This window comes from Rana temporaria, chromosome 2 (genome assembly GCF_905171775.1).
Source record: "Rana temporaria chromosome 2, aRanTem1.1, whole genome shotgun sequence".
NCBI classification, from domain to species: domain Eukaryota; kingdom Metazoa; phylum Chordata; class Amphibia; order Anura; family Ranidae; genus Rana; species Rana temporaria.
The window spans coordinates 64529489-64552970 of record NC_053490.1 but is presented as its reverse complement, the minus strand read 5'-3'; the positions used below and the strand labels follow the sequence as shown (position 1 = coordinate 64552970).

At 45.2% G+C, this 23482-nt stretch overlaps 1 protein-coding gene across 1 annotated transcript in view; it reads right to left on the bottom strand.

The window, feature by feature from the left end:
- CERS5 (ceramide synthase 5) overlaps positions 1–23482 on the bottom strand; it is a gene marked incomplete in the record, with an annotated part of 168294 nt that overhangs the window by 49549 nt on the left and 95263 nt on the right. Inside the window, 3 exon segments of the mRNA XM_040340276.1 lie at positions 1166–1294; positions 9538–9630; positions 11963–12013. Coding sequence (XP_040196210.1) covers positions 1166–1294; positions 9538–9630; positions 11963–12013 — 273 coding nt within the window.

The following is a 23482-nucleotide window of genomic DNA, read 5'->3' as shown; positions in this document are numbered from 1 at the left end:
CCACTGCAATAGTCCCAGTCGTAACACTATCTCCCTCTAACGCATTTCATCCACTAGGTCTTTTTTACCTCTTTGACTAAGATCTATCGGGGGGGGGGGGGGGGGGGGGAGTGATCTTCAGTGACTACTGCCCCTTGGCTGGGTTTTTTCCAATACATTACACCTTACCTAAAACAGATACGAGCATAGCCCAACAATGATATCTCCGGGAATAAAAGGTTCTACATAGTATGGGATCTCATACAGGAATTGGTTGGGGCTAAATATGTGCAAGTTCTTGCCCTCTGTGTGCTTATAATTTTATTCCATTTCTCTCATAATACTTTATATTAATGCAAAATCCCGCTTTTATGGCATAGTCACTGTATGGCCTGCTTTGTGCCACAAAAATGTCAGGGTGGTACCTGCACACTCCTGCCATGGCCGTCACTTGAATGGAAAGCCCATTAATCAGCCTGTCAGACTGCAGAGGAATTTCCACTAAAGTTAAAGAGGAAGTAAACCCTGATGGTTTTTTACTTCCTCTTTTGCTCACTGAAAACCCTGCAAATTAAAAGCATAATGGGCTAGTATGCATCCTCTCCATGTGACACTTACCAGAAAACAAATCCAGCACTGCCCCCTGTACAGGCTGTGTCCATCTTCTGGCCCCTCTTTCTTCCGAGGCCGTACTCCGGCTTTATGAAAGGCCAGAGTCACGTGATGTCACTCCCGAGCATGCTCACGGGAGCCACCGGTAACGCTGCAGTCTAACTGAAGCAACGACACGACGTGCCGTTGCTTCAGTGCGCATGTGCCAATGACGTCGGCACATGCAAATATAGGGGGATATCTCCTAAACCGTGCAGGTTTAGGAGATATCCGGGGAAGCTCATTATAGGCTTAAATGTAGCAAAATGTGGTTTGTAAGTGTTTACAGCCACTTTAATGTAGGTCACAGTAAGAGAGAACGTAGGAAGAGGTTGTGCAGTGCCAGGCAGAACATATAGTGAAGGTTTCAGAGGAGAAAAATTTAAAGCTAGATTAGACAAAATACCTTTAAATAGCTGATTTAAATGTACAATATATATGAGTAAAGCACTGTGTAAATTGACAGCTCTATATAAGTACCTGTAATGAATAAATATATAAATAGCTAAACAATGGAAAGTTAACATGACCTCACCTCCAGAAAAGAATCAGCAGAGTCATGCAAACACATAACCAGAGTCCCCACTCGCGCCATATTATTGACATAGGAAAATGAGATGAGGCTCACTGCGGCCAGATGATGAATGAACATAAGTAGGAAATCCTGGAAAAAGAAGAAAAAATAAAGGGTATTATGGAATAAATTGCTGAAAAGAACATACGGATTCAGAATCGGAATTAGGAGTGTAGTATAGTAGTGTCTGATGAAGAAAGCACAGTCATATAACTGACCCTAAAAACTCAGATCATCCTTCAGTGGTTTTATTATGCCACCCTGCTAAAGGGAGACTAATGAGATAAGAACACAAAGGAGACTCTTGTGGTTACCCTGCATCCCCAATTGAGCAATATGGACAATCAAAAATATTCTTGGTCCCTGTTCAAATATAACATAATAGTATTTTGACTTACCGTAAAATCAGTTTCTCTGAGTTCACCGACACCTTCTTTATTCAGAACTATAGGGTTATATCGCCCCCTACAGGAGTAGGACACGAGGCAGAAAAAAAAAAAGACTATGCCCATGGGCAGCAGTCCTAGGTGATATACACCCCCCTCTCTGCTATAGGCCTTCAGTTATGTAACAAGCAGTATCAGAAGTATTAAAAACTCCATAGAGAGGCGGGTGCTGTGTCTGTCAATGAACTCGGAAACAAATTTTACAGCAAGTCAAAAATCCTATTTTCTCATTCGTTCATCGACAGACACAACCTTCTTTATTCAGAACCATAGGGATGTCCCAAAGCAGTGCCAAACACGAGGGGAGGGGCAGCCAACAAAAAAAATGGTCAACCAGACAACCTGGAGCCCACCTGACCAGCAAAAAAAAAAAAAAAAAACCTTCACTAGGGAAAACAACATCTAGACCGCAGCCTGCAGAACCTTGCAGCCAAAAGAAGCATGTGCAAAAGCCAGCACATCCACCTTGTAAAATCTTGTGAAAGTGGCCACCTTGAAAACTTGCATCACTGACGCCTGATGACGGAAGGCCCAGGAGGCACTCAGAGCCCGAGTCGAGTGTGCTATCACCGGGAAGTGAGGAAACCGACCCTTGATAGAATAGGCCTGAGTCACCGTCTGCCTGATCCATCTAGAAATGGTCGCAAAGGAAGCTGCTACCCCCTTTGGTCCATCCGTGATCAGGAACAGGGAGTCTGACTTTCAAAAAGACTCAGTGGCCGCCAAATACACCCTGACTGCCTGTACCACATCGAAGGTGTACAAGGCAAATTCCCTCGGAATGTTGCGTCCTGGGACATAGAGAAGGCAACACAACGTCTTAATTTAAATGAAAATCAGAGACAACCTATGGAAGGATTGAAGGACAAGGACGAAACACCACCTTGTCCTTATGAATGGCCAGGTAGGGCATGCGACAGGAACGCCGCCAACTCCAACACCCTGCAAGCAGAAATAATAGCCACCAAGAAGGCCACCTTCTGTAATAGCGTGTGCAGGGGAATTTCTTGAATATTTTCAAAATATAGACTTCTGTAGAACCGAAAGTACTAGATTCAAGTCCCACAGTGGCAAGGGGGATCGCACCGGTGAAACCACATGTTGCGCTCCCTGAATGAAGGTACGCACCAGGGAATGCAAAGCCAGAGAGCGTTGAAAGAAAACCTCCAAGGCCGACACCTGGCCCTTAACAGTACTCAAGGCCAAATTCTTTTCCACGCCCCTCTGAAGAAAAGTCCAAATCCGAGCCACCGACTCACACCATGAAATGTACGCTTTCCACGTCGGATAATAAACCTTCCTGGAAGTAGACCTTCTAGCCTTGAGAAGTGTCGGAATCACCGACGCAGATAAGCCCCTACTCTTGCGACTTAGCTTCCCCTTCTTTGACTTTGGAAGGAAAGTACTCTTCCCCCCATGGTGGCTCAAAACAAACGATCGCCTTGAAAAGCGGTTTTCCTCTTTTCTTGGAAACCGATCACAAACAGTGAAACTGGGATCTTTCACGTCGGAAAAACGCACGGTGCCATGTGGGGTCCCCCAAGGATCCCCCCTATCACCGGTGCTGTTCAACATCTATCTTCGTCCTCTTTTTGATATTATCAGTAGCCAAGAACTACTCTATCACTCTTATGCAGACAACACGCAACTGTATTTTCGCATCTGCAACAAAAAGGATCATCATCTCAGATTAGAGAAATATCTCTCTTCAATAGAAAACTGGATGACTAAGAGTTATCTTAAACTCAATAGCTCTAAAACAGAACTTTTTATGTTTCACGCCAGTCGGAAGAGTCAACTGGCAACAAAGTGGATACCACCGCCCATTCTGGGACAAATCATCTCCCCTAGCTCCAAAGTCAAAAGTCTAGGAGTCACTTTTGACACCTTCATGACAATGGACGCACAAATAGGGTCAGTAGTCAGCGGATCGCACCATTTGATGCGCCTACTTCGCAGACTTATTCCATTTATCCCCAAAGAAGACGTAGCAGTCGTGGTGGGAACAATTGTGAATTCCAGACTGGACTATGCAAATGCCCTTTACCTCGGGCTCCCTAAGTACCAAATCGCTCGTCTACAAGTCGTACAGAATACGGCCGCAAGACTTGTGACTGGGAAAAAATCATGGGAATCAATCTCACCTTCACTGAGAACCCTTCACTGGTTGCCAGTGAAAGACAGAATTGCATTCAAAGCACTCTGCCTGACACATAAGTGCATCCATGGGAAGGCTCCGCGATATCTATGCGACAAGATCAAACCTCACAATTCCAACCGCATTCTGCGATCCACCGACCAAAATCTGGTCAAGGTTCCAAAAACCAAATACAAGTCCAAAGGAGAAAGAAGGTTTGCTTTCCAAGGTCCCAGGCTATGGAATGCTTTACCAACCAGCATTCGGTTGGAGCAAAACCACCTGTCTTTCAGAAAGCAGATCAAAACTCTGCTCTTCTGATGTCTTGAGACACGAACAACCAGCGCCCAGAGGCGATTCAGTTCGCATGTGCCGCGCTATATAAGTTTTTCATTCATTCATTCATTCATTCATCTAGGACCTTTTTAGAGGCCTGGTCCGCAGTCCAACACTTCAGCCACAATACCCGTCGAAGCACTAGCGCTGAAACAGACAACTTGGAATGCAAGGGAGCTGCGTCTAAAGAGGCATCGCAGACAAACTGCAGCCCCTGGATCAGTTAGTCTGCTAATTCAGTGAAGACAAGAGGAAACTGGTCACCCTTCAGGTCATGGCGCAACAGCTTCGCCCACTCGGTCAGAGTTTCCGACACCAGAGCATTAGCCAAAACCGGCCAAAGCGCCGAACCCGCAATAGAGAACATAGTGCGGCTCAGAGAGACTCTGCCTTCCTGTCAGCCGGGTCATTAAAGGCCAGAGAGTCCGGAATCATGGTAGTTTTGATCAACCGAGAAACCGGGGGATCCACCACAGGTGGACTCGTCCATTTTTTAAGCAGACTCTCCTCAAAGGGATAACGCACAGCGAGAAACTTTGTGATCACAAAGTGGTGTTTTGGACACTCCCATTCTTTATAGACAAACTTGTCAAAAAAGGAGGGATAAGGGAACACTTGTCACGCGAGGCAGCTTGTGAGTGCCAAAGGGGACCGGGTACCTCCATCGCAGCTGCATCCTCCATTTTTAAAGTTTCCCGGACAGAAGCAATCAGTGCGTCCACCAGCGCTTTCTCATGCGCAGCCACTGGGCAAGAGGAATCATCCTCACTGTCTAAAACATCTAGGAGCTCGGCCACAGGGTGAGCCCCATCCACGGCAGCCAAATCAGATTCAGGATCTGACAAGAGAGATGATGCAGGGGAAGGTAGGGGATGCTTCTTGCTAGACCGCCGCCCAAGAGCCACCTACACCTGGGACACAAAGGACTCCAGAGTCAATGGATGACTGGGACCCAGGAGGGACCTGCATCCTCTGACAGGGGGTCAGGTGGGGAAAAGAAAGAGAAAGAAAGAGAAAGAAAGAAAGAAAGAAAGAAAGAAAGAAAGAAAGAAAGAAAGAAAGAAAGAAAGAAAGAAAGAAAGAGAGAAAGAGAGAAAGAGAGAAAGAGAGAAGAAAAAAAAAAAAAGACCCCCACACCAAGAATGACTACTACAATGGGACACCCCCCACACCGGCAATGGTACTGGACCACCAGGACACCACACAGCCGGCAGCAGAGAGAGGAGGGATCCCCCAGACTCACCACCCCACCAGCATAGCGCTTGCTTCCTCAAATGTAGACCCGAGAAAGAAGAAAACACAGGAGTCAACGCCGGGTTAAAAGAAGGAGCTTCCGCTTGCTAAAAACGCCATCCTAGGCTACACAGTAATGGCCACCATTGCCCAAGCCAAAATCCACCATATCATGGCCGCTGAGCTACACAAACATGGCCGCCGGCCATAGGAAGTTATCAGGCACTAGGGAAAAGGATGCAGGCTATGGCAAAATGGCCACACTACATGATACTAAAACAGGTGCAGGAGAACCCTGTAGCCCCTCCCAGGATGAGAACGAGAGAGAGGATCTGGGCACTGGACCCAGTGCCCCCCCAGTAAGCACAGCACCTAGGCGTCGCACAACCCCAGCGCACCAGTACTCAACCCTGTTCCCCAGGACCCATCAAAGGCACACTACCCCCCATATGGAGGAGGAAGGGGGAACAAAGGGACCTCCAGGACCAGGAAGGAAGGGTGCAGGGACAGAGGGAACCCCGCAGGACCGACCGACCCGGGGAGGGGCCCGCATTCCACCACAAAAAAACCCTAAGGGGAGAGGGGGACATTTATCCACCATACCAGGACCAAGCGGGCACCACTCCAGACAGAACCTCCTTGCCACCGAAGTGGGGGGCTGTCGGCCATGAGGGACGCTGCGACTCAAGACCAAGTCGCATGCGACCTCGCGAGACGTTTTTACTCGCAGGGCCAGCTCCTGTCCAGTGTATATCAATTTTTTTTATTATCACACACACACACACACTATATATATATACATACATACACACACATATATATATACACACACACACATATATACACACACACACACACACACACACACACACACACACACACACACACATATACACCCCCCCATACAGTTGTAAATGCAAACAACTAGCACATTCTCAACAGCAAGCTTTGCATTATTACAGGAGCTTCTTTACAGTGAGTTTTACAGCTGGTTGTATCGCAAACTTTGCTTGTGGCGAAACCGGCCCTGCAGCTATATTAGGCATCCTTTTCTTTGTACGTTACATTGTTTAGGTGCACAACCAGCATGCTTTAAATGACCTTGGTTACAATGCAGAAGAAAGAAACTCAAGCTTTTATGGGAGACGCTTTGAATACAATTATAAAACATGAGACTGAAGACAAACATGACTTGTGTCCCATTGGCTTCAATTATTCAGGCACAAGACAAGTCAGACTGTGTAGTTCTAGCACAAACCAGGATGATCCACATACCATAAATGCACACCATGCAGTCACTGTGTACTAAACAATGTGTTAAATGCTGCTCCCTATTATAACTTTAAGTCATTTCACATATGTGATGGCAGATAACCCACCATAAAAAATAAACCGGTCCCATCACACAGTGTCTGGTTTGCAATAGTCGAAGAAAACGACAAAAACAAACAAAAACGAACAAAAAAAAACCAAACACAATCAGCAGCAAAATGTAACCCCACTTTGGATGATCATCCAATATCGAGAGCTTATCAAATATTCCAGGGGATAGGGGGCTCAGCTCAGAGGCAATACAGGGCATGTGAGCGGACCAGCATCACAGAGCTCCTGCAATTGATCTTCTTACCGATCCTCTCTCCGGTCGCTAATCCACTCCAAACCGGTACTATTCGGTACGGCTTGATCTGAAGAAATCTAGCAGTACTTCTTGAGCCCGCTTTGCTGCCGGGTCTCTGAAAATCAGCCTAGCGGAGGCTGCAGCTTTGCCTTAAACAACGCCACGAGGCTCGGAAGTCGGGTAATAGAAAAAACAAACCTAGGGCGCACAAGCCTAGTGCAAATATCCTTGGTATGAATCTTAAAATAGGTGAAAATGAATATGCAACATACTCACGATTTTCTATAGATGGAAAACAGCTTAAAACTCCACAATGGGAACCGGTCACTTTGCGCAGATATATTATAACAGTACAGGAGGCTGACGCATTTCAAGGACTTGCCTCTTCCTCAAAGCCACTGGTTCTGAGGAAGAGGCAAGACCTTGAAATGCATCAGTCGCTATACTGTCGTAATTTATCTGAAGTTACTGGTTCCATCATGGGGTTTTAAGCAGTTTTCCATCTATGGAAAATTGTGACACTTGCATCAAATTGTGAGTATGTTACCTATTTTTTTACCTATTAAAGCGGAGTTCCATCCACATTTTTCAGTCCTCACCATGCAGCACTAATGTGCATTTATAAAATGAACTGGCAAGTAATTTTTTATTTTTTTTCTGTTCACTTACCTGATTAAAGCCTATATCTAATTTCACTTCCTCCTATATGGGTCCGGGGCCATCATTTTCAGTTTTGCTTTGGCTCCTGGGACATATTGGTCAGTTGGCACTGCTCCAGTAACATTTAACATTAGCGTCTATGGAAATTCTTGGTCAGCTTGGCATGGAGTGGCTCCAGTAACATTCAATATTGGTGTCTATGGAAATCCTTGATCAGCTTGGCAAGCTGACCAAGATTGCACCACACGGCACATGTGCAAGATCGGCAGGTGCATGCTGGGTAGCCAGCATGCACAGAATCCAGGAAGAAGGACACTGTGGCTTCAGATGCCCCCACTGGAGACGGCTGCACTGTGCAGAAACTACAAAAAAAAAAAGGAAACAATGCTGCACAGATAAAAAACTGGGCATAGTTTACAGCATACCTTTGTTACATTGCACGAGGCATGAGTATTCTAGGGGTATTTTTATCTTAAAAGTCATATTTCGGCTGGAACTCCACTTTAAAGATTCACGCCAAGTATAATGCACCAGGCCTGTGCGCCCTCTGTTTTTTTTTGCTATTTCAGTGTTGTTCGACTTCCGCAATCAATTTAAGGGCAGCAAGAGACCGATACAGAGAATTTGCGTGAGTACTTGTACTCGCGCAAATCCTCCCGATGCCTGATCCGATACCTGGGAGAGGGGCAGGCAGCGTGTAATGCCTGTGTCGGTGTATAATGCTCAGACGGCATTGAGGATTTTTTTTTTTTTTTTTTTAGCCGACACGTCCAGCGCTGTCCTTCTTCCTCCGCTCGCCTCCCCTACTGAGCCAGCCACCAGTGAGGCGAGACTCAGCTCAGCCTGTGCCTGTAACACTGATGATGTGACGCGGCTGCACGCACCTGCTGTGATAATTGCTGCCCAGTTCTCTGTCTCCTCTCCCGGCCCGAGGTATGCCGTTATGATAAGGGGGAGGGTGCGTTGGCATGTAGTCCGCCGAACGGGAGGGGGGGGAGCTGCTTTTGTCATTTATTGTAAGGTTTCATTTTATGGAATAAAAAATCCATAATAAAAAAAATTATACATATTTAAAAAAAAAAAAAAACTGAAATCAATAAAAAACACAATTTGGAAGCAAATCTGTCACATGACATTGAAAAAAGTATCCGTATTCGGTATCGGTGAGTACATGAAAAAAAAGTATCGGTACTTGTGCTCGGTCTTAAAAAAGTGGTATCGGGACAACCCTAATATCTAGAGAAGAAAAGACCGTTGACTACTACCTCGTTTTGGGCCCCATTTTCAAGCGCAGGAGATTAAGGTTCATTATGTACTTTCAAGCAAGCCGGGTAAGGCAAATAGCCCAGCGAGGAAGGATAACCCCAAAGACATTTTATACTATACACTAAAGTTATCTGAGGATCACCGACCTGGCTCTACTGTAGAGGTGGGGGAGTGTGCCGAGACCCAGCAGGATACTGAGACTGACCTCGGGGCTGAAGTAGACGCCCTGTCTCCTCCTGACAGTGATCACCAAGCCAGTCCAGAAGACCTAATAGAGGGGGATGATCAACCCACCCTTGGTCAGATCGTGTGGGCCCGTGAATAGGTTTACAGACTCAGTAAACTCAGTAAAAGGAGTGTTTAGGGGGATTAGAGAGAGCACTGATCGGGAGCCGGTCGGCTGCTGGCTTCTGTCATACCAGCTGACATACACATGTTTTATTAAACCAGCCGACATCTCCTGACATTTAGCCCGTGTGCACTAGGCATTAGAGAATACACTCATGATAATGAGACATTTCTATGTCTTTTACCATTGTTCCTGCCTAGCAATTAGACCATAATTGATAGAGTGTACAATTCTTGGAGTTCATATACCAGAGAACATAATTACTTTACATGTTGAAGAAAATCTTACCTTGCGTTTGATATCTGTAAACTGGGAGAACATTAAAGACATGTAAAAGGCCAGTTCCTGAATATAATAGTAGTACAAGTGCGACGTGAGAGGCTGAAAGTAGGGAAAGAAAAAAAAAAAATTACACATGAAAGATGCCCTGTATATTATATCCAACAGTGTGTTGCCTGACACTAAATGTTTTTATAAAATTAGCAGGGTTTGTAACAGACCATGATTTGACAATTTCTTGTAAGATCCACCAACAATTAACCACTTGCCCACCGGGCCTATTCTGGCACTTCTCTCCTTCATGTAAAAATCAAAATGTTTTTGCTAGAAAATTAATCAGAACCCCCAAACATTATATATATTTTTTTAGCAGACATCCTAGGGAATAAAATGGCAGTCATTGCAATACTTTTTGTCACACCGTATTTGCGCAGCGGTCTTACAAGCGCACTTTTTTTTGGAAAAAAATCACTTTTTTTAATTAAAAAATAAGACAACAATAACATTTTGCACAATTTTTTTATATATTGTGAAAGATAATGTTACGCCGAGTAAAATGATACCCAACATGTCACGCTTAAAAATTGCGCCCGCTCGTGGCATGGCGTCAAACTTTTACCCTTAAAAATTTCGATAGGCGACGTTTAAAAAATTCTACAGGTTGCATTTGTTGAGATACAGAGGAGGTCTAGGGCTAGAATTATTGCTCTCGCTCTAACGATCGCGGCGATACCTCACTTGTGTGGTTTGAACACAGTTTTCATATGCGGGCGCTACTTGCGTATGCGTTCGCTTCTGTGCGCGAGCTCGTCAGGACGGGGCGCTTTAAAAAAAAAAATGTTTTTGTTTTCTTATTTATTTTTATTTAGTTTTATATTTTTTTACATTGAAATAATAAAAAAAAAAAAAATGATCACTTTTATTCCTATTACAAGGAATGTAAACATCCCTTGTAATAGAAAAAAAGCATGACAGGTTCTCTTAAATATGAGATCTGGGGTCAAAAAGACCTCAGATCTTATATTTAGACTTAAATGCAAAAAAAAAAAAAAAAAAAAAAATTGAAAACTGTCATTTTTTCAAATGACAAAAAAAAAAAAATGTTTCTTTAAGACGCTGGGCGGGACTGACGTTTTGACGTCACTTCCGCCCAGCAGAGCTATGGGGACGGGTGAAGGACATTTTTCCTTCACTCGCAACCCCGCTCAGCTGCCGAACAGTCCCGATCGCCTCCGCCGCTACCGACGGCTCCGGTAAGCGGCGGAGGGCACGGGACATCCCCTCTCCCGCCACCGATAACGGCGATCTCGCGGCGAATCCGCTGCGGAGACCGCCGTTATCGTGTACACCACCGCCCACTGAAGAGATGGATATCTCGGTTGTGGCAGCAGCTGCTGCCGTTACCGAGATATCCATCTTTAAAAACAGGACGTCTTTTTACAGTGGGCGGTGGGCAAGTGGTTAAAGTGGTATTAAACCAAAAAACAAGAAATGCATTTCATTGCAGATTACCAATTCTTAGATGCGATGGCTGCATTTTTTTCTCTTTTACTTTTATTCCACCTGGTGATCCAGCCAGTAAGTCTGGTATTTTTCAAATTCCTTTAACAGACCAATCTGTCCAAAGTGGCAGAGGGTGGCACTCCCCTCTTCTCAGACTGACAATGTTGTTGTCCAAAAGGTGTCTGCTCTACGACTTCATCCAAAAATCACACACCCTACGACACAGGGAAGCATGTTACTGGTTGGGATAGCCAGGACAAATGCAGCCATCGCATATAACAGTGGTCTCCAAACTGTGGCCCGGGGGCCAGATGCGGCCCTTTGCCTTCTTTTATCTGGCCCTTAGGGCACCATTTTATTCACCAGTACCAACAAACGGGGCACAATTCATCCCAATGACACAAAGGATGGGGTAGAATTCCTCCCAATGACACAAACAGTGGGGCCCAATGATACCAATGATGGGGGCACAATTCCCCCTAATGACACCAACAATGGGGTACAATTCCTCTCACTGACACAAAAGATAGGGCATTGTTTACTCCAACTGATGCCAGGACATTTTCTACTCCCGATGGTCACAATCCGGCCCTCTAAAGTCTGAAGGACAGTAAACTGGCCCTTTGTTTAGAAAGTTTGGAGACCCCTGGCATATAATGATTCAGAAGCTGCAAAAGATTACATTTTTGTTATTGGGTCTATTACTACCTTAAGTAGTGCAAGTGCATTTCAGATTTAGATTCAAATTGACTGGGTAGGTAGTTCCTTATAGCTAAATCTAGATGAGACTATACAGAAATTGTACAGTCAGAACGTAACATGCATGGTGAGCTTAACGATTCAGTTTTGGATTACTTTAGGTGACATTTCTTCCTGCTTGCCTTGTCAAAATGTCACTGGGACAAGCAGTGCTCAACCATGAAAACTATACCTGATATGGATAATTGTACCAGCATTGTCGTGTATCCCATAACCACGGAGTCTGCAAGAAATAACAAAAATAAATCACAGTTCATCCTATTGCCCTTATTATTTAAAAGCAACAATTCGAACACAATCATTCCACAAGAAAAACTCATGCACAGGCTAACGTTGCATGCACATACTGTGTGAAAATAAATGGCTTCCTGTGTTATACTGGTTTATTCTTAATTTTGCAAAACATTCTGCATTTGGCGTGGTTAAAAAGCATTTATTACACCAACACTTCATATTCCCGATATGTGGCTGCTGTACCATGTACTTGTATAAGAAAATATTGTGTTCCTGCCAGTCCCTCTGCTTTACTATTAAAAACTGACCACACAGTGCAGGGGGTCGGGAATATGAGTCACACACAGTGCAGGGGGTCGGAAATATGAGTCACACAAGGTCTGGAATATGAGTCACACACAGTGCAGGGAGTTGGGACTATGAGGGGTCGGGAATATGGGTCACACACAGTGCAGGGTGTTGGGAATGTCACACACAGTGCAGGGGGGTTGGGAATATGAGTCGCACACAGTGCAGGGGGGTTGGGAATATGAGTCGCACACAGTGCAGGGGGGTCGGGAATATGAGTCGCACACAGTGCAGGGGGGTCGGGAATATGAGTCGCACACAGTGCAGGGGGTCGGGAATATGAGTCGCACACAGTGCAGGGGGTCGGGAATATGAGTCGCACACAGTGAAGGGGGGGTCGGGAATATGAGTCACACACAGTGAAGGGGGTCAGGAATATGAGTCACACACAGTGAAGGGGGTCAGGAATATGAGTCACACACAGTGAAGGGGGTCAGGAATATGAGTCACACACAGTGAAGGGGGTCAGGAATATGAGTCACACACAGTGAAGGGGGTCAGGAATATGAGTCGCACACAGTGCAGGGGGGTTGGGAATATGAGTCGCACACAGTGCAGGGGGGTTGGGAATATGAGTCGCACAGTGCAGGGGGGTTGGGAATATGAGTCGCACACAGTGCAGGGGGGTCGGGAATATGAGTCGCACACAGTGCAGGGGGTCGGGAATATGAGTCGCACACAGTGCAGGGGGTCGGGAATATGAGTCGCACACAGTGAAGGGGGGGTCGGGAATATGAGTCACACACAGTGAAGGGGGTCAGGAATATGAGTCACACACAGTGAAGGGGGTCAGGAATATGAGTCACACACAGTGAAGGGGGTCAGGAATATGAGTCACACACAGTGAAGGGGGTCAGGAATATGAGTCGCACACAGTGCAGAGGGGTCGGGAATATGAGTCGCACAGTGCAGGGGGGTCGGGAATATGAGTCGCACACAGTGCAGGGGGGTCGGGAATATGAGTCGCACACAGTGCAGGGGGTCGGGAATATGAGTCGCACACAGTGCAGGGGGTCGGGAATATGAGTCGCACACAGTGCAGGGGGTCGGGAATATGAGTCGCACACAGTGCAGGGGGTCAGGAATATGAGTCACACACAGTGAAGGGGGGGTCGGGAATATGAGTCACACACAGTGAAGGGGGTCAGGAATATGAGTCACACACAGTGAAGGGGGTCAGGAATATGAGTCACACACAGTGAAGGGGGTCAGGAATATGAGTCACACACAGTGCAGGGGGTCGGGAATATGAGTCACACACAGTGCAGGGGGGTCGGGAATATGAGTCACACACAGTGCAGGGGGTCAAGAATATGAGTCGCACACAGTGCAGGGGGTCGGGAATATGAGTCGCACACAGTGCAGGGGGGTCGGGAATATGAGTCACACACAGTGCAGGGGGTCGGGAATATGAGTCGCACACAGTGCAGGGGGTCGGGAATATGAGTCACACACAGTGCAGGGGGGTCGGGAATATGAGTCACACACAGTGCAGGGGGGTCGGGAATATGAGTCACACACAGTGCAGGGGGTCGGGAATATGTCACACACAGTGCAGGGGGTCAAGAATATGAGTCGCACACAGTGCAGGGGGTCGGGAATATGAGTCGCACACAGTGCAGGGGGTCGGGAATATGAGTCACACACAGTGCAGGGGGGTCGGGAATATGAGTCGCACACAGTGCAGGGGGGGTCGGGAATATGAGTCGCACACAGTGCAGAGGGGTCGGGAATATGTCACACACAGTGCAGTTATAAGGAGTCAAAGCAGAGCTCAGAGGGCAGTAGTATGCAATGCAGAGTTCAGTGGCCAGAACTAATGCAGGACGCAGGGGTCCCCTGTATACAGTATGCCCTCTGTGCACTGGGGTAGGTTCTGTTGATGCCTCACAGGCTCACATCTTATAATAGTGACTCTGAACAAACCTTGGCCTATTATGTCACCCCCAGTGACACCATCATATCCTCCTTCAAAACAGATTTTTTTTTCACCCTTCATATGCAGAGTGGTGCAAGGAAGCAGCAGCGAGACACAGCTACCTGTTATGACATGTTGGTCCCCATCGATCCACCTCTCCCAACCCAGGCACTTGTATGCAATGTCACATATAAGTGCTTAAGATGGACACAAGTGATTAATTGGCGAGCTCTAGTCTTGCGACTCTTCCCTGTGTGGCTCTCGATATGGGGAAGTTACATGCCAGAAGAAAAGGGCATCACATGCCACTTCTGGGATGCCTATGAGGGGTTGAAACCCCTGTACTACACTCAGTCCTGTATACACAATGGGGAATTTTCAGTGTCCTAATTGAAAGCAGAAAAAGTAAATTCCAGCTTTTCCCCTGCAAAAGTAAGTAACCCTGTCTTGCATAGAGCAAACTACAAAAGGCGAAATAAAAATGTTAAAAAAATAAAAATAAAAAAAATACTACAAACATCCATCATCTTCCCTCCAGAAGCCCCCGTACAAAGCTATTTTATCACTATGAACTCAGCAGCCTTATAGGCTTGTTATTTCCTTAGCAACAAAAACATTACCATTGTGGTTAGCCAAGACTGGCCTGGAGAATGACTATATCAGGTATGTGTAGAGAACATCCGAAGATCAAAAGCTCTCTCCTACATGGAAATATTTTCTAATGAGGAACCTAGCTGTGTCACTCACAGGTTTTCACCTCAGACTCCGACAACCTCATGCCTCACACAGTGCAAGACAAATCCATTGTGAAGGACGCAGCGCTTAAAGCAGAACACACAATAGGACACACAATAGCACAATGCAGCTGCTCTGTAGCTATACCACAGAGCTATATGGGTGAAAAGCAGCTGCCATATTAGTACCGATGTCCGCTATCACATGTGTGGAAATACAATTAGCTAGATTCACGTATGGCGGCATATCTTTATGCCGGCGTAGCGCATCCCATTTGCACTACGCCTACGTAACATAGTGAGGCAAGTACTGTATTCACAAAGCACTTGCCTCCTAAGTTACGTCGGCGTAGCGCAAATGGCCCGGCGTAACCCCGCCTAATTCAAAATAGGTAGGTAGGGGGCATGTTGTATGGTAATGATTCGTGACCCCATGTAAATGAGGACCGTTGGAACGGCGCTTGCTCAGAATCACGTCGCAAATACTCCTTGCTTTCGACGTGAACGTAACCTACGCCCAGCCCCATTCACGTACGCTTATGCAAACGACGTAAAATATGGCGGCTGTTCCGTCGTCTATACCTTGCATGGGCTGCGCCATCTTTTTGGTGGTTTATCTTTACGCCGAAAAAACGCCTTACGTTAACAGCGTATCGGGCGCAAGTACGTTCGTGAATATGCGTATCTTGCTCATTTGCATATTCTAGGCGTAAATCCACGTACACGCCCCTAGCGGCCAGCGTAAATATGCAGCTAAGATATGACGGCGTAGGAGACATTTAAGCATATCTCAGTTTGAGAATACGCTTAACGATACAACGGCGCAGATTCGGACTTACGACGGCGTATCTACTGATACGCCGCCGTAAGTCTTACTGAATCTGGCTATATATTTGTAATAAGCAAATATATACTAAAGATGCAATTTTTTTTATCAAATGCCCTTTTTTACTATTCATTTAAAGCCAGATTTAGGCGATATTATACACAGTCTTATAAATTTAAGGGCAATTCGGTCTTACGAGCATTTAAGCTGGGAGAGTAGCTGACCTTGATTAACAGCAGCGGGAGCCAATCAGGAAGGAGAATCTCGGACAACCGGGACATCGCTGGACAGAGGGACTTCAGCAGTGACAGCCTGTCCATTAGGGGCCACACACATCCCCCCACCCCCCCGTCCATGTGTCCGGCCCTCTGACCTACATACAAGGGCACTGGACCATGTATTCCAATTGGGGGGGGGGGGGTGGGGGAGGACGCATGGCCGGAGGACGGACGGACTCATCAGCCCCACTGTGACTCATCCGGCTCAGCCATCCAGCACTTTCCATCCAGCACTTTCCAGCTTGGACAGCTTGGACAGGAGAGGGAGGAGAAGGAGGGGAGAGGACGACGCTCGTGGATCCCCCCTCCAAATTATCCAGCACCAGCCTCCACTGGACCCAAGGCAAGTATTAGGGGGTGCTGGGGCAGCTGCTGCACACAGAAGGTTTTTTTATCTTAATGTACAGAATTCTTCAAAGTGATAGTAAAGTTCTTTTTTTTTTTAAACAAATATGTCATACTTGCCTAGTTCGTTTTGCAGTGTGTGGCCCTGATCTGCGACTTGTGGGGTCCCTCAACAGCTCCTCCCACATCAGATAACCCCCTAGGACAGGGATATGCAATTAGCAGAACTCCAGCTGTTGCAGAACTACAAATCCCATCTCTGACAGCCACAAGCATGACACCCAGAGGCAGAGGTGAGAAGGGACTAGTTTTGTAACAAATGGAGGTCCACGAATTGCATATCCCTGCCATAGGAGAAGTGCTCTCCCGGGAGGGTTACCTTGTGAGCTCGATCCCGAGTCATTCATTCGGCATCCATAGGCGCCGAATGTATGACTCGGCCCTGCCCCCTGCGTCATTGGATTTGATTGACAGCAGCGGGAGCCAATGGCTGTGCTTCTATCAATCTATCCAATCAAGAGCCAAGACCCCGTGAAGAATGGGACAGCGCCTCACCACCAAGTGAATTCCACGGCTCAGGTAAGTAAACAGTGGGCTGGGGGTGGCGGTGATTGCCAGAGGTTTTTTCACCTAATAGGATGCATTAAGGTGAAAAAACACGAGGGGTTTAAGATAGAATTCTTTTTTTTTTTTTTATTCTGCCTTTACAACCCCTTTAGTACCGGTTCACACTTGCGTGATGCGGGAACCTTGCGAATCCACTGCGGGTTCCCGCATCACACCTAAATTCGCAGAGGAGTTTACGCTGCCATATGCAAACTTCTGGGAGTGTCAATACATTGCTATTGACACCCCCATTTTTAGCTTGCTTATCACACTGCGAACTGACAGTTCGGACATGCATCGGATCACATGGGTGTGAACACCCATGCAATCCGATTCTGGTGCGGACCAAAAAAAGGGTCATGTGTGGGTTTGGTCCGAATGCAAAGCGATAGCCATACGATCTGTACGACAAATCGAATCGCACGGACATTGCATGTGGTTTTCACTGTGGTGCAAATCTCATACAATATCGCAGAACGCACAAGTGTGAACCGGTGTCTTGTCGTGCTAGTTCCCCCATCGATATGGTTCCCCCCTTGACTGCGCAGGCGCAGACGTAATCCACGGAAATCTCCGAACCTGATCAGCTGTTCTTCAGGTGTACACGGCGCAGGCGCAGCTTGGGGCGGCATCCGGGCTTGTTCCTTACCATCCCTGTGGACTTGGAGGATATTAAAAAAAGAGCCGGGAGGTGAAGTGAGCATGTGAGGCCGACTGGCCACTTACAGCAAATTCCACATCGCCCTGGACCTCTTGCAATAACAACTGAGGGGTGGGTACACCTGAAAACAGCTGATCAGGTTCAGTGATATCCGTTGGCTCAGATTGCGCCTGCGCAGTCAAGGGGGGAACTATATCGATAGAAGGAACCATATTGGCAGATCATCGGCACTTAAAGTGAATCTAACATGGGGCTGTTACTGCTAACCTTCATCCAAAAGCTTCCTACATCCCTGGATCTACAAACTATTTTGAAAGATGGTGTTTACAGAAGGTGATCCTTAATTACGATAGAGAGAAGATGAGATTAAGAGAAGTCCAATTTGTAGAAAGTGTACACCAGTTCAGAGCCACACCTAAACACTCCCCCCCCCCCCCACCACCAAGCTAACTTTGCTTATCTCATCAGAAACCTCACCACCTCTTACATCCTTTGTTTCAATATCCTAATCAGTGCTGGCAACGACTATACAGTGCCCCCCTCCTAATGGTTTTTAATGGGGCTGTACTGGGAATGCACTTTAGGCATTACCAGTGCTGAAGGTGGTCTTGGCCTGGAGAAGGACAGGGATAAGTCTGGGAAATGACTGATGTAGATTTTATTAAAAGTGCATTTGTCCTCCAATACTACATACTTTGCCCATTCCTCAAATTCTCCAAGCACATCTACATTTACCAAGTGTACACCGATAATGGCTAAATCAGAGTACTAAAGAGATGGGTGTGATATATAATGAAGGTGCAATCACACCCAGCTATCAGAAGGTCAATACTTTAAACTGTCTGCATGAATATACTACCGATAACACTCAGAAATGTGTAAACATTACTCTACCTACCCTGACAGAACAGGAGCGATCTGAAATTCTGTTTACATTGCCATTGTAGCCAAAGCTACATACAACAATCTGCTAGCTGGCTGTGCAGGTAATATCCAGCCACCAATTGTATACACTAAAGCTGGCCATAGATGGATTGAATCTCGTTGAGTTCAGCAGGGCCCAAACGAGATTAAATCCATCTAGGGGCAGACTGATTGTACCCAAATTGATCCATCTATCAACTTGGGTACAAGCAGCATGTGGGCTTTCTAGCATGCAATCATTGACAACACGTGGTTGCAGGAGAGAAAAATCACAATCTATGACCAGGTTGAGTATAAGGCTGCTTTCATATTGGGCAGGGGAGGTGGGGCGATGGTATAGCCTCGCTATTTTTAGCACCGCTATACCGTCGTATTTACCGCGATATTCGGGCGCTAGCGGTGAGGTTTTAACCCCCGCTAGCGGCCAAAAAAGGGTTAATACCGCCTGCAATGCGCCTCTGCAGAGGCGCATTGCGGGCGGCATTACCGCGGTTTCCCATTGATTTCAATGGGAAGGCGCGGTATACACCCCGCTCCTATACCGCTCCAAAGATGCGGCTAGCAGGACTTTTGGAGCGGTCCTGCTACCGCACCGATTCAGTGTGAAAGCCTTCGGGCTTTCACATTGAAGTCTGCAGGGCAAGATTTATTCATGCGGTATTGCAGCGCTATTTTTAGCGCTGTACCGCATGAATAACGCCTCAATGTGAAAGGGGCCTAAGTATAGACAAAACTTTTTTTCATTTTTGATAGAATAAAGGAAGGTCACAACTAGTGTTAATTTTGACATCAAATTTCGATTTAGTCGTATTTCAGTCCACTAAAATCTCCAGTACATATTAGACGTCTAGAGGAAAAGAGATTTCACCTCCAAATACGGAAAGGTTTCTTCACAGTAAGAGCTGTGAAAATGTGGAACAGACTCCCTCCAGAGGTGGTTCTGGCCAGCTCAGTAGATTGCTTTAAGAAAGGCCTGGATTCTTTCCTAAATGTACATAATATAACTGAGTACTAAGATTTGTAGGTAAAGTTGATGCGGGGTAAATCCGATTGCCTCTCGGGGGATCAGGAAGGAATTTTTTCCCCTGCTGTAGCAAATTGGATCATGCTCTGCTGGGGTTTTTTGCCTTCCTCTGGATCAACTGTGGGTATGGAGTTGGGTGTATGGGATTGTATTGTGTTTTTTATTTTGTTTTTTTTATTTTTTGAGGTTGAACTGGATGGACTTGTGTCTTTTTTCAACCTGACTAACTATGTAACTATGTAACTGTGCAACCTCACATGTGATTCGCCCCGCACTGCAAATCACATACGAGGTCTGTGCGATGCAAAAGATTGTATTGGCTGAATATGCATCGCATTCTGACCAAAGTCGTACAGGACCCTTTTTTTTGGGTCGCATAGAATCTGATCGCATGGGTGTTTACGCTCATACTGATCTATGTCCGAACTGACAGTATTGCACTGCGATATGCAAACCGATCTGGGGGGTGTCATTAACTTTGTATTGACACGGCAGCGGTTCGCATAGGGCAGTGTGAACTGCCTGCGAGTTAAGCAGGCCATACATGGTCGAATTTCAAACAAATTTTCTTTTCAAAATCAGAAAGTTCGTTTTTTTTTGTGATCTGATGATGCCAAAAATTCTGCCGACCAAGCCTTCATGTTGCTACAGAAAATAATTTTCTTTTCTCTCCGGGAATTTTCATTTCTTGCACATGCCCATTTTTTTTCTATTACATTTCTCACATGATTCTCCCATCATTGATTAGAAAATCGTTTGTTTTTTCAAAACATTTTCAACATGTCCGATCCCTTAAATTTGATTGCCGCGTGAAAATCGGCTGTTGCTGCAGCCCACTAACGGTGAAAAATATTCTTTGATAGGATTTTCTAAATAAACCGTGTATGGCCAGCTTTAGGTGCGATGCGGGAACACAGTGGATTCACGGCGTTCCCGCATCGCAGCTATGTGAACCGAGCGGTAGTCGACAAAAATCTCCAGAACATTTCAGTCGACTACAATCAAATAGATTTAAATTGTAATGCATTATTTAAGCATTTCTCTAGAACTTTTAAACTCATTATATACTCCTGGAGTAAAACTCTAATAGCATGTTGTTATTACTTATGGTAATTAAGGTTTGACCATGCACTACAGACACAGATTTAGGCTGGGTTCACATACATGCGAATTGGATGCGTTTAACCATAATATATGTGAACAGCTTTCAATGCAGCCGGGGCGGCTGTGGTGCGATTTTAAAAAGGGTCCTGTGCGTTTTTGGGTCTGGTTCAGATCCAATTTTAGGTTAAAATTTGCACCTGAACCAGTGAACAGAAACACGATGAACTGCCGCACTGAAACCCGGACCGCATAGATGTGAACCCAGTCTTATGCCGCGTACACACGACTATTTTTGATGAGGTGAAAAATTCAATTTTTTTAATTGGTCATCAAAAACGATCGTGTGTAGGCTCCAGAGCATTTTTCTCGGAGTGAAAAAATGGCCATTAAAATTTTAGAACCTGCTCTATTTTTTCTCGTCATTTTTCACGTTATGAAAAACGGTCGTGTGTAGGCTTTAACAACGGGGAAAAAAACGTGCATGCTCAGAAGTTGAGACGGGAGCACTCGTTCTGGTAAAACTAGCGTTTGTAATGGAGATAGCACATTCGTCACACTATAACAGACTGAAAAGCGCGCAGACTGAAAAGCGTGCAGACTGAAAAGCGCGCAGACTGAAAAGCGGGAAGAGTGAAAAGCGCAAATCGTCTCTCAAACTTTTACTAACACGAAATCAGCAAAAGCAGCCCAAAGGGTGGCGCCATCCGAATGGAACTTTATAGTGCCGTCGTACGTGTTGTACGTCACTGCGCTTTGCGCGAGCATTTTTTTTTCACGATCGTGTGTATGCAAGGCAGGCTTGACAAGAATCACGTCGAGAAAAACGTAATTTCTATGACATTAAAAACGGTCGCGTGTACGCGGCTTTACACTGTTCATTTTGATTCCGTTTTAGTCGTAGTTTTTGGACTAAAATGCCATTTTTGTTTTAGTTGTATTTAAGCCATCTAAATTGTTTTAGTCATATTTTAGTCGACTAAAATAGTGTTAGTTTTGCCAACTAAATTAACACTGGACCCATATCAGTTTATCTTTTGCCATCTGTGTCACACTGGGAAGCATTGCCTTCACTTTCTGACTCATAGCCAAAACAGGATGTGAGAAGACTCCTTGCAAATTAAAGGGAATCCCTGGATCACCAAAACTAGTGCCCCCATTAGAAGATTTCCCCTTTTCTGGGGACAACCCAAACTGAGATTTTCTTTTACTTTCAATGATAATGGTAAACAGGATAACAGGGGCACAGACCGCAATAAATCCAAACGGGTGTGTGTGTGTGTATGTATATATGTATGTATGTATGTATGTATGTATGTATGTATGTATGTATGTATGTATGTATGTATGTATGTATGTATGTATGTATGTATGTATGTATGTATATATATATATATATATATATATATATATATATATATATATATATATATATATATATATATATATATATATATATATATATATATATATATATATATATATATATATATATATATATATATATATATATATATATGTGTGTGGTATGTATGTATGTATGTATGTATATATATATATATATATATATATATATATATATATACACACACACACACACACACACACACACACACACACACACACACACACACACACACACACACACACATACATACATATACACACTTTTTTTTTTTTTTTTAAGTGAGCACCCAGCTGTGAAGCTGCAAGCTGTCACAGCCGGGTGCCCACACTTGCAATGCAGGCGCCGTGGAGAGGGAGAAGAGCGAGGCATCGAGCGGCCGCATCACCGGACCGTGGGACAGATGAGTGTCTGTTTATTAAAAGTCAGCAGCTACACTTTTTGTAGCTGCTGACTTTTAATAAACAAAAACGAGTGGAACTCCGCTTTAACTGCTGTCACATCCATATGTCATTATAAATTGGGCAATAAGTGGCTTGAATGCTGCTAAACTGGGCATTAACCACATAGCCATATTTTCTGTGACTAACCAACCTAAGATTCTATCTGAGGCAGGCCAAATATGGGGTTTATAGCCCATCTATAAAAGACACATTGGCCTTGCTGATCCCAGTAATTCTGCAGGCCATGATTCCATGACTTGTCTAGCCAGAGTTAATATTTAATGATGTTTCAAAGAAGGTATTAGAATGAAAACACGGCTATATTAGCAGGCAGGAAGCATCTGCACTTTGAACTTGGCAAGAGATAATTCTTCGAAAAAAAAGTGTGCATCTCTTGCAGTTGGGCTGGTTATTCTGCCAGACAAAGGGTTACACATTGCTTGGCTTATTTTAATCAAACTCTGTAAAAGTTGCCAAATTCCATTCGCTGTCAAAATAGAATCTTCATTTTTGAATACACTGTGGAAAAAAAAAATAAAAAATCGCTAATCAGTTTTCCAAAGGTTAGCGAGAGTTCTGTTCCTAGGAAGTACTTTTTCCCACGTCAAGTGGCCAGTCCACCCAAAAGTGATATTTTAGTTCACGGGATCGCCCACTCATTTCCTTATTTCCATTGGGGACTAGTTAGGGAGGTTCAACTAAGGGTTTTCAGGTCAGCTCATCGGCCAAGCCTACTACAATGCAGTATAAAGCTCCCTGGTGTGTGTTCCTTTTATTTTACAGAAAAGGTCACAGGATAAGGGATACTTCCACAGCAGGAAGAAGATCGATATAAAACACCAGCT